General features: G+C 41.6%; 1 protein-coding gene across 2 annotated transcripts; it reads right to left on the bottom strand.

The window, feature by feature from the left end:
- Positions 1 to 1,746: 1,746 nt before the first annotated feature.
- On the bottom strand, positions 1,747 to 10,024 carry LOC102770528 (stromelysin-1). Of its 2 annotated transcripts, XM_006775236.2 has the most exons (10): positions 9,849 to 10,023; positions 8,427 to 8,671; positions 8,180 to 8,328; positions 7,917 to 8,042; positions 6,047 to 6,211; positions 5,724 to 5,862; positions 4,982 to 5,115; positions 4,419 to 4,578; positions 3,170 to 3,273; positions 1,747 to 2,152 (listed from the first exon to the last, which is right to left on the bottom strand). In XM_006775236.2, the coding sequence occupies exons 1-10, from the start codon at positions 9,951 to 9,953 to the stop codon at positions 2,052 to 2,054; spliced, it is 1,428 nt and encodes a 475-aa protein (XP_006775299.1). In that variant the 5' UTR covers positions 9,954 to 10,023; the 3' UTR covers positions 1,747 to 2,051. The 2 variants fall into 2 exon arrangements, with proteins under 2 accessions (XP_006775299.1, XP_015426941.1); XM_015571455.1 differs by lacking the exon at positions 4,419 to 4,578 and having other exon boundaries at positions 9,849 to 10,024.
- Between the last annotated feature and the right edge of the window lie 1,975 nt (positions 10,025 to 11,999).

The following is an 11,999-nucleotide window of genomic DNA, read 5'->3' as shown; positions in this document are numbered from 1 at the left end:
AGTTATTTTTAAAGTAAAACTACTTTAAAATTCTGCAACCTAATTTGTTGCAGAATATTACTGTTTATTAAAATTTCATCTTAAAATCTTCCATATGGTGTCTTTCATACTCATGGTTTTAAGAACAATTAAATGCTGATAAATCTCACATGCTTACATCTTCTCTTTCTTTAAACTTGAGATTTAATTGACATATACTATGTATTATTTTTAGGTATACAACACAATGATTTAATATATGTATGTATAGCAAAATGATCACCACAGTAAGTTTAGTTAACATCTGTTACCACACATAGTTACTGTATTTTCTCTTTTGAGTTTCAGACTCATTTACCTCAAGGCTTCCTTGTATATCTCACAGACACTTCAAAAATTGACAAAACTAAACAATTCTCCCTCTTACCCTTTTCTTAGAAAACTGCTTCTCTCCCAGTCTTTCCCCTTCTCAGTAAATGCTGCCACCTACACCCCCTATGCTCAAGGAAGCTATCTGGGAATTATTCTGAACACTTCCCTCTCTCTTAAACTCTATATCTAATTAATTATGGAGTCCCATGGACTACCTCTTATGTATATCTTATTCTTGTCTCTGACTCTCCAGTGAGACCAGTATAGTCCAAGCCATCCAAACCTTCTTAATGCCATTTCCCTCAAAACTTCTACTAAAACCATTTAGTTCAAAGTAAATCCTGCTATTATTCTAACAAGGAAGTCAATTTTTTTCTTTTAAGCCTTTTTAAATATATAATTGCATATACATGTTTGCTGTTATTTGCATATATGCTTTCTTGTTGGGTTATAATCTCAATGACAGGAGGGATTGTATTATTTTTTTCAGGCTCGTATGCCTATAAACTAGCAAAATGCCTGGCACATAGTGTATGATTGGTTAGCTATTCTCAAATAAATAAGTTAAAGAATGGATGAACTGCCCCGGCTGGTTTGGATCACTGGATAGAGCGTCGAATCAATAATATATATATATATATTAAAAAAGAATGGATGAACTTCTACTTGGTAGCAAATGATATTCTAGACTTAGTACTTAAGGCATAAATCTGTCTTAAGATAAACATTTGCCCATAGATTTTTAACAGGACAGATATAAAATGAGTACAAGACAATAGTTTCATGTGCAAATAGGGTGGATATGAGCAAATATGTTTGCCACGGCAGGGAAGGGACACCACTGAGGCCATATTAGGTAAAAGGAAAAGAGTCCACTGAGCCAAACCGGTTTCGGCAACCCATAGATTTTTTAACAGGACAGATATAAATGAGTACAAGAGAATAGTTTCATGTGCAAATTTGTTTGCCACGGCAGGGAAGGAACACCACTGAGGGCATATATAGGTAAAAGGAAAAGGTGAAGAACAGGTTTAATTTTTCCACCTGAAAAATGAAGTGTGTGAAGTAGGTGATTTGCTATAATTATAAGATTCTGCTTCTCAATTTTCCCCAGACCCTGTCCTACCAGGTTGCAACGGCCTTAGATCTTTCTCCTGGGGCATATCAGGAACCCATGATATCCATGTGGTATCATGCAGGCCCCCCTGAGGACGGCAAATGGTAAATGGTCCTCGGTTCTGGATGAGCCCATTGTGAGGACACAGCCATGGAGACCCCTTCTCCACCACCAGTGGCCGGGCGTCCCAGGCTGCCTACGGCTCAGTCCACAGGGTACCTGAGACTGGGAGGACATTTTTTCTTGAAACCAACAGTCAACAGAACAAGAAAGCAAAATAACTGAAAAATCCTCTTTATTAAATAACGAGCGAATAATCTATATACAATCCCTGGTGTGTTGCACAGGAGTGTCCCCCGTGTCCTGCAGAGGTTACTCCACGTGACCCAAGTGCAAGCTCCGCAGCTGGCTGAATGCCCGGTGATACTTGTGAAGCTGGCTGGGGGGACACACGGTTCGCACTGACATCCTCAGTCACTGCGCATGCAGGAGGAAATGCACCCTTTTTAATTCACAAAGGCTCTGAAGAAGAATTACCAGCTTCCTTTAAAAGGCCCCTGTTGTGCCTTCCTACACATCTCTCCTAACAATGAAACCAGCTGTTACTCTTCAAGACACGTGTCACTTTCTTTGCATTTGGGTCAAACTCCAGCTGTGACGATCCACTGAAGAAATAGAAAAACCCTGCAAATACAGACAAGGGAAATAGTGGGATTTTTTTTCAAATAAATAAATTTGGCAACATACAAAACCTCAGAATAATAGATAACTAGGAGTGCAAAGTGTTTTAGAATGTACTATGCACCAGGGACTATGTATTAAGCATTTCACATGTGGTGTCTCCCCTCCCCTAACCCCGCCCCCTTTTATTTCTGCAACGGTCCTTTGAGGAAAGTATAGCCAACCGCATGTTACAGGAGCAAGTTGCAGTTCAGACAGATTTAAATGCTCAAAGGACAGGATGGAGACAGCATTCCATCCCAGCTCTGTCAGATAGCAAAGCCAGGCTCCGGGTTGTTAGGTTTTTCTGCTTCCAATCAGAGGAAATTCTCTGCTCCCTGGGAAATTATACTCTCTTTTATTTTCTTTCTTCTCAACACTCCCCCCTTTTCCCCACATGGAGCCGGAGGGGGCATTCTGGCCTTGGAGGAGCCAGGGGCCCCGCTGTGGCTCTGCCTTCCTGGTGCTATGGCTACTTTGCAGTAGAGACCACCAGCCTCCACTCACCTATGCTTGAGTAGGAAAGAAGAACTTTCCAAAGTTTGGGTGCATGGAAATATAAGTATTTACAACTGACTAATGTGGCCAATGACTGACTACTCAAGAAAGGTAGAGAAAACCCTCCCTGGGCATAGGTAGTAGTGCCAGCTTGGCGTGGAGGAGAAAGCCAGCCAGCCAGTGTTAGGTGTGGCCACACCACGTGAGGGGATTTTTATACTGACTTTGATTTTATCTGGATGTATAAAGTTAAGTGGAGAAATCTGTGTTACATATCTTCATAACTCAAAACAACTTATTATATGATTGGTTAAAAATTCGTAAATTTGTATGATTGGTTAAAAATTCATAAATGTAAACTTAGGAAGGGAGGAGATAACTGGTTAAAGAAAACCTGCTATTAAAAATTATTTCAATTCTCTTTCCTCTGATGCTACCAAATGTTTCAAGGGCCTCATTGCCAATAAGATAAGTATCACTCACCAAATGCTTCAAAAACAGCATCAACCTTTGGGCCAACCCCTGGAAAGTCTTCCACGATTTGCCTGGGAAAGCCCGGATCCATTGCCTGTTTCTTCTCATCAAATCTGCACCAAATAAAAGAATGCAGCTCAGCATTGCATAGAGACTAGGCTACCAAAATTCTTAAACCATGTTAAGTTTATGTGGAATTGTTAATGTGGCATTCTAGTAAACTTTCCAAGTACTGCAAGTAAAGGATAAACATGCTTAACACTGCAGAAATATGTGACTTTAGTGGGACTGTAAACTTAGCTCTTAAAAACATTTTTTAAAAAAATTCTCTTCCCCCAGAACAGAAGCAACATTTTGATCTAGAAAATGCTGTTCATTACTATATTTCTTAAGCCTGGGCAGAAAGAACCTTAATCATCTTTCTATCACAAGGACATGAAGGTATGAACAGATACATAGAGTGAGTGGAATCAATCATCTAAATGCAAATTTCAAGTTCCCCATCATACCTGGCTCACATATGCCCTCCCGACCCTGCACAACGGGGTTTTCTATGCCAGTCTCTTAGGAAATGGGATTAGAACAAGAAACAAAGCACAGGAAACGCATTGGGCTCATTGGGTAGAACCAGGTTGGTCTGCTCAGATGTCTCAGAGTCTGGGCAGATGACTGGGAATCTGCCTCTCTCTGAGTCTTGGGTTCTATCCATGAACCTAGACTGCCTCTGCTCATTGTCCTCTGGAACAGGCAGAGGCAATTAGTCGGTGAGGTTAAAGGAAACCGTTGAGAATCATATAGTAAAGTTGGTAAGACAAGACAAACACCCAACAAGACAATGACTAGAGACCTTTGGGACAATGGCCTGGATTCTCAGGGCTTCTTTCAAAGAAGAAAAGCCCAGTTGGGTTTGGAGTCCAGGAGGGAAACCTTCATAGAGGTGGTGGGACTTGAGCCAGGACTTGAGGATGGGTGGGGGTGGGCAGGTGCAGGTACAGGAGAGAAGAGGGCACTTCTGGCAGTTGGGCAACGGCACAAAGGGAAGCTCCCTCCTATTGTCCAGGGGACTCAGAACAGAAGAGCTCATGAAATGCCTGTTTCCAGACACTGCTTTTTAGAGTAAGCACCTCCCCACACTTGTCTAAGGCCCCATTCTTCCTACTGAGAGGGAAGCAGAGCTGTGTGAGGTAGGGGGTTTCCTTAGAGAGAAAAACATGTCCCTGATTAGACTCCATACATAGTCATTCTGATCGCATATTACCTCCAGTATTTGTCCTCTACAAAGAAGTATGTTTTCTTCTTTTGTTTATCAAAAATGGCTGCATCTATTTTTTTTACACTTGGCGGAAAACCCAGGATGTGGATGCCTCTAGGGTAACCTGCTTGCACCTCATTTCCTCGGACGGCCCAGAACTGCTTTCCTGTTTAAAAAATAATAATTCAGAGTCACGTGGAGTTTATAACAGTTAAAACCTTTGGGCTTTAGAAATATGTTTCAGCACCTTTGATTTTATAGTAAATAGGAAGCCAGAATTTTAGATTTAATCACCAGCTCAACGTGGACATTTAAAAAAAAATAGTTCATTGAATGAATGAGCACAGATTGAATGAGGGAATATACAACTGAGCAATTTATATTACTGTGCTCATTTTTATCTTCTGCAAAATATATAAATAAAGCAATACCAGTCTCAGTCATTACATCATTAGCTGGAGTACTAAAGTAGACAGAATTTGTCACAATAGAAAAAATTAAAGGCCTATTCAGTTTTCCTGTGAGAGGGTTTATTTCAACAGGTTAAAAAATTATTATATAATAGTTACCTTTAAAAATGAAAACAATATCCCTGCTAGTCACTTCATATGCAGCATCCATTCCTGAAGGAAGAGATGGCCAAAACGAAGAGATCAAATAAAATCCAGGTTCAAGAGTCCTTAGGGATTTGCGCCAAAAGTGCCTGGAATACATGTAAAAAGAAGTGAAAATTGAAAAACAGTCTTCTATCTTTAGCATATTTTCCTGCCCAACCCATCTGCTCCCATTCCTTCAGCTTCTAGGCTAGTTGATCGACCAGAGATCAGGTATATTGCCACTGGGAAAATATTTTTCTTTTTTCTTCAGACACAAAGTGTCTAGCACTGGACCTCCTGCCATAGGATTACAGAGTACCCGTCTTCTGTGAAGAGAAAGTTATCCTACAATGCAAGTTAATTGGCTGACTATAAGCCTTAAATTCCTGCAACTCATGTAAAGCAGTGTATATGTTATATATCATCTTTTACATTTTCAAAAAGATAGGCAGGTATGTGTGTAAGTATCTGACTTAAAAGCAACCATGACTTATAACATTTGGAAAAATTGGAGGACAAAAATTAAATCATGCTGTGTAAGTCTTCAACAATGAACTGGACAGTTTTAGGAAAATGTGGGACTTGGAGCACCAGACCCAAATCATTTCAGTCCAGAGGACTCATTTTTGTGTATAATGTGTAAAAGCCTCTATTAAGTTTCTGTTTGTTTTCATTTTCAAGCATTGCACATCACAATATAATTTCCTGGCCTGACCTGTCTTTAAAGAACAGGATTTCTCCCCTCAGGGTGGTGACAGCGTCCAAGGACAAAGTGGGGTCACACTTGGCCGGTGTCTGAGGACTTGCGGATTTGGTGGGCTTCACAGGGTCATCAGGGGAAGCGGGGGGAGGTCCTACAGAGAACAGACGTGAGGATGCAAACATTAGGAGGGTGTGATGCTTCTGTCAGGGCACATACTTCCCAGACACTCCCAAAGGGCTCTGAGCTGACTGCAAATGCTTCCTGCAGCATTTTAAAGCTTTCCTGACAATCATCACGGGGAAGCTAGGATGCCTCATTTCCCCAGCATCACTCACCATACAGGGACTGAATGCCAGTGACATCATCTTGAGAAAGGCGGAACCTGGCCAGGTCTGTGGGTAAGCTGTAGACTGAGTACATCAAAGCTTCAGGGTAGGTCGAGTGTCCGAGACCCAGGGAATGGCCAAATTCATGAGCAGCAACAAAGAATAAATTGGTCCCTATTTAGGAAATCATAAATAAGAGTTACTTATGTCTTAAATGCATGTATATTACAGATGTCAGCTGTGTATTATATTTGTTTACTTTCAGAAAGCACACAGGGCTTTTTATGCCTCGAGTTTTGGTTAATCAGTTAATTGACTGATTACACACTTAAAGGCAGGCTGTTTTTCCAAGGCCTGTTAGTGACATCCATCTTTGAGACAAGGTGTCTAGCCATGTCCAACTATTCCTCTCTCAGGAGCCTGTTAACTGTTTGAGAACCAGGTCCCTTTTCTTATACTCTGGAATAGAACAAACTCATTTCTCTTCGTTTGTCAATGAAAAGCTAAGGACTGTCTTACTGGATTAACCTTTGTTGGTTACAGTCTAAATTAAATGAACCACAGTTTATTTATCTCAATTTGAAATCCTTAAACAATCTTACTGCCATTATTTGCCGTCGGAATATTGCCTGCATAATTTTCCTGCCTCATGATGATTATTTAATACATATTGGCTCCAAAAATAATAATGATAGATGTCATAGAATTTGTAAAATTGATTTAAGACATAACATGCTCAATCATGTCTAGCATTTGTCATAAGAGATTTTGGCCACACAAACACTTGCTGTATTCAGATTTTTTTTCTTCATGTTATAAGAATAAATTAGAATGCTGATAATTGGAAGGCATTGGGTAATTAGGACTGAAATGCCAAGTAAGTGGACTTTACTTTTAAAGTTCTCATTTGCGACTTTGCAGGAATGTTCCTTTGAAGGAAGAAGTTGCTAATTCAATCAAACTAAGGCTTTTATCAAGCATTAACTATCCTCACATTTGTACTCTCTACAGGGATTCTGTTTGCATTTTTATTATAAATCCCAATTAAATTTCAGGAGTATTTATTTTAGCCAATTGTTTGAAACTTTGGAAGCTATACCTCAAAGTATCCCATATAATAAAAGGTTAATATGCAAATTTTTCCCTCCACCGGGAGTTCGACCAGGGGATGAGGCCTGCTGGCCAACCACCCGCAACCCCTCCGCTCAGCCAGCCCTGCCCAATTGGCCCTGATTGGGGCTGGCCGGCTGGACCCCACCCGTGCATGAATTCATGCACTGAGCCGCTAGTCCAGTTATAAACTGAGAAACATTTTATTTGGGGGTTGCTCCTTTCCTTCAGAATAAATCCACAATAACCCTTCTTAACCTAGAGAGGGTAAAATGTTATTCTAACCAGAAAAACCTGAACTGAAATCTCAGTTTCTGGAATTTAATTCTCATTTCTGTTTGGAAGAGTAAAGAAGTAATTGGGGGACATTTCCCCAGTTGGATATAATCAATACCTGGGGCACATGTTAGTGTAGATTCAATGGGATACAATCTGCAATTTGAATATCTGCTATTTGATATAATGAGAAATTGTTTTTACTGATGGTTTAAGATCACACAAGAACCAGATTAATCAAAGAAATACTTAATGATGCTTCCTATAATGTTCTCACCTAGATAGAAAATAAACATTTTTAGACATCTGAAATGTGTCTAAAACACAATATTTCAGAGGTCTAAAAATGTTGTTAATAATGATTACAACAAAAATATATTCTGCTGGTCCTTGACCCATCAGCAAATATAAAACAACCCATTTCTTGAATGTTCTTAGTTATTAATAATTTTCCAAATATAAAAAAAATTATTCTGAGAGACATAAAACTAACCTGATGTATTCTTTGTCCATTGTTCGTCATCATCAAAGTGAACATCTCCATGAATCCCTGGCCCGGGTGGATAGGCATGAGCCAAAGTCATTCCAGGTCCATCAAAATTGAAAAAGTCTCCATGATCTAATAGAGAAAAAAATTTTTTTACTGGAAAGAGGGGTAACTACAATCACTTTGGAAACTTTTCTAATAAAATACCTCCAAGTAAATAGATGCATTTCATGTTTTTGTTGTTAATGTTGCTTGATTTTGTTTTTTACCTCCAACTGCAAAAGTGATCATTATGTCAGCCTCGCCTTCATAGATCCTGGAGAATGTCAGTGGAGTCACCTCCTCCCAGACTTTCAGAGCTTTCTCAATGGCAGAATCAACAGCATCTCTTGGCAAATCCGGTGTGTAATTCACAATCCTGAATGAGGACAATTGAAGAAGATAATATTTTCTCCTGACATAGCCCCTTGTAAAATCTCAGGATTATGTGGAAACCTCTCAGGACCCATTCGTTACCTGTAGGTGAGGTGAGTCTTCCTCCACTTGGGCATGCCGGGAAAGGTCCTGAATTCTCCGATGTCAGGGACTCCGCACCTGGGCTTGCGCATCACCTCCAGCGTGTCTGAGTCCAGCTTCCCTGTCACCGTCAGCCCCAGGAACTTCTGCATTTCTTGGATTTTTTTAACAACAGGGCTACTGTCCTTCCTTCTAGCAAACTGTGTTGCATCTTTTGCAAGGTTGTAGTAGTTTTCTAGGTAGTGCTATTGGAATAAAATGTGTAGCTTTTAGGTCATTCTCAGGACTTTTTAGGCTTTTGGAGGACATTTGTGCAGTTGCTCACTTAATCTATTTGAATTATTCCTCCAGTTTGATGAAATAAGTGTCACATTCTGTTTAACTTTTTAATGATAGACTCTTCACTTTTGTTTTATCTTTGTAACTAAATAATCTCTACAGCTTAGTTTATTAACAAATTGAAATTAAATAGAACATTTAAATATAGATCTAATCAATTTAAAGGAGAAAAAACAAACCTACTTCTTTGGGCATCATTGTATATTTCAGGTATATTTATCCAGTTCCCTCAATTTTCTATTTTGTGTGTCTCACAAGGACTTGGCTTAAGAAAATGAAATGGATAAATCCCTGTGTCTAAACATGACACTAGCAACATAAAAATCTAGTTATTTGTACATTGGATGAAAATATCTAAAGGTTCCCTATGGGGGAGGGGGCATCCAGATCAAGTCACCCCAAAATTTGCCTGTGTGATATGCAGATTATTTTGAGCTAAAGACAACTTTAGCCTCCCACCCTGAACTTCCAGAGAAACTTCCGCCTCCCACCCTTAACATCCAAGAAGAATTTGGATTAGAGGGCTTGCCCATAAAATACTACCACAGGTAACCTTTTGGACCCACCTATATGTGAGGGCCACCTGTTATTTACTACTCATCTCTCCTCCCCCTGCAATGACCCTTCGGGACCCCCAAGGTGCATCACCTCATTCCTAGCTCAGGATGCCTCATATACCTCAATCCCATTTCTGTCTCTGAGCCTCTCCTGTAGGTGGGGTCTCTGGCTCATGTATGCCGAGTTCCCATACATCTGTATGTATGAAATTCCGTTATTTTCTCTTGTTAAAAAAAAAATACCCAAAGAAATTCCAAAGCAAGATACATCTCCTCCACTCTCCTTGCTATGCCGTCTGTGACCTTAAGAAAACACCTGGCCTTCGCTTTGCCCTACATGACAGGAGGTGCCCAAACTGTGAAACCGAGACCTCGCCCACATGCAAAACTCTATATAACTCTCTGTGCTTGAGCTGGCCATGCACCGTAATCCAAACCACTCTGCACGCGTTTTATGAATGGGAGGCAGAGGTGGTTTTCCTACTTGGCCCCATGAATGAGCGTGAAGGCGGTCTCCCTTAGTTACCTGAACTAGGTCCATGCTGTCCTCCTCGTCCCTTGCAGCTCCCTTCAGCGGATGGGCTGAGCAAACTGCCAGACTCAGCAGCAGTAGCACGGGAAGATTCTTCATTGCTGCAGGCTGCACTCAGATATGGTCTGTCTTAGTGCCTTGCTCTTTGCCTATCCTCTTCTGGATCCTCCCTCTGGAGTCCCACCTTTATAGGCTGACAGTGTTTGTTTAGATCACCCTCAGCAGCTTGACTCACCGTCGCTGTCATCCGGAGAGCAGCAGAACCACTTCCAAAAATCCCAAACCCAACGTAGGATGTTACAAGCTACTTTACTAATTTCTCTCAACCTTTCCAAATTTGCAAGTCAAAATAATGATTAATCTCCAGGAAATGCTTCCTGTATTACGAAAGAAAAAACTGGGCTTTTTTTTTTTTTTTCCCCTCTGGAGAAAAAGTGACTGGAGTTTACAAGACAATTTATGTTTGTGTGTTTGAGAAACGTAAGCTGACTTAGCAAAATGTCAGAATTGCAGAGAACTTTTAAATGAGTTTTAAAAGTGTATCCAGTCTCTTTGGTTGGTCTTAATTCTGTATTCATTGATTAATGGGCAGCAGATCTGTAACAGCTGTTTTGTGAATGCTAATAAAATTAAAATGAATTATATTGTTCACTAGACTAAAATTCTTCTACACTATTTAAAAATTCTCTTTCAATCCCTTTACCTTCTCTGTAAATTCAAACTAGTAGATACTTTGAACTTTAAAAAGCCATCCTAATTTCTTTCTCCATGCTGTTCATTTATTTCTCCCCTCCCCTCCCCTCCCCTCCCCTTCCTTCCTCTCCCCTCTCCCCGCTTCCTTCTCCTCTCCTCTCCTCCCTGTTTACTTTTCTTTCCCTTTCCTTTCTGTCCCTTTCCTTTCCTTCCTTTTCTTTGTCAAGTATTGTTCACATCAATTTTCCTATATCATAAAAGGGTCATATGCAAATTGACCCTAACAGGAGTGACCAGAACGACCGTTGACCAGTCACTATGAGGCACACTGACCACCTCTCTGTCCCTCCCCCGGCCGGCAGGTCTGATGGCCCATGGCCTATCAGTTTCCATTAGTGGGAAGAAGAAACAATAGAACAGCCTGGAAACCGCAAATCTTTTTCCTTATCGCCAGGCTCTAGAGAAATAACGGCCAGATCCCCTGCTGGGTCCCTCGGAGCCCCTTCTCTCCTCCTCTGCTCGGCCCTGCTCATCACTGGGTGTCCCCGAGCAGGAGGGAGGAAAAAAGCTGGACATAGCAATGCCACCCACCCGAGGGTCAGGGGTTGCAGAGGGACGTGGTGACGATATACAGACTTTGGAGTCACACAGACTCCGCCAGTTAGAGCTGTGTAACCTCTCTGAGCCTCCGTTTCTTCATCTCTAAAATGGGTATGATAATAGTACCAGCCTCAATGGAATGTTACAGAGTTTGCGTAAGATTGTGTAGGTAAGGATCTCAGCCCGGTGCTTCTCCCTCCTCCATGGCAACGCTAAGGAGCAGTGAGCAGAGAGGTAAGGAGCATCGAGCAGGCAGGTGGTAAGGACCAGGGGTCCCGGACTGAGAGAGGACGCAGGCTGGGCTGAGGGACCCTCTCCCCACAGTGCATGAATTTTGTGCACTGGGCCTCTAGTCCTATTAATAAAAGCCTATGTGGTCGTGATGCCCTCACACCATGATGCCCTCACACCATAATGAGCGATCACCAGGAGGCTGTGTGGGCAGCAGGCACCGCGCAGGTGGGCAGGGGCTTGACGTCGCATGCGCGGTGCGGAGGCGGGTCCCGCGGCTCCAGCCTACCTCTTTGGGGCAATCGATCGTGGGGCTCCCACACTATGAGAGGGCACAGGCCAGGCTGGGGGACACCCTCCAGTGAACTAATTTCATTCACCGGGCCTCTAGTATATAATAAATGCCCGTAGGAAAAATCCCTAAACAGTCTCAGAGGAAGAAACTTTGTTAAACTTTTAATGATCTTCTCGGCACCTACCACCCCCCTCTCTCCCACTAACTTCACCTTCCTTACCCTTGCAAAAAGTTGGACTAGGACTCCTTAGTGATAGTAAGACCCCCATAATTGGTGGTATCCAGATGCGTAATGACCACCTGGAAGGCGCTAGGCATCTAATTTA

This window comes from Myotis davidii, unplaced genomic scaffold (assembly GCF_000327345.1).
Source record: "Myotis davidii unplaced genomic scaffold, ASM32734v1 scaffold8, whole genome shotgun sequence".
Taxonomy (NCBI): domain Eukaryota; kingdom Metazoa; phylum Chordata; class Mammalia; order Chiroptera; family Vespertilionidae; genus Myotis; species Myotis davidii.
The sequence above is the reverse complement of the archived record's forward strand: the minus strand, read 5'-3'. Positions and strand labels throughout refer to the sequence as shown.

Excerpts from the sequence above, each read along its gene's own strand:
- LOC102770528 (XM_006775236.2), bottom strand. The coding sequence starts at position 9,953 with ATGAAGAATCTTCCCGTGCTACTGCTGCTGAGTCTGGCAGTTTGCTCA. Across the intron at positions 8,329-8,426 it reads AAGACTCACCTCACCTACAG|GATTGTGAATTACACACCGG; the intron begins GTAACGAATGGG and ends GTCCTCATTCAG. Across the intron at positions 5,116-5,723 it reads ATCCTGTTCTTTAAAGACAG|GCACTTTTGGCGCAAATCCC; the intron begins GTCAGGCCAGGA and ends CATGTATTCCAG.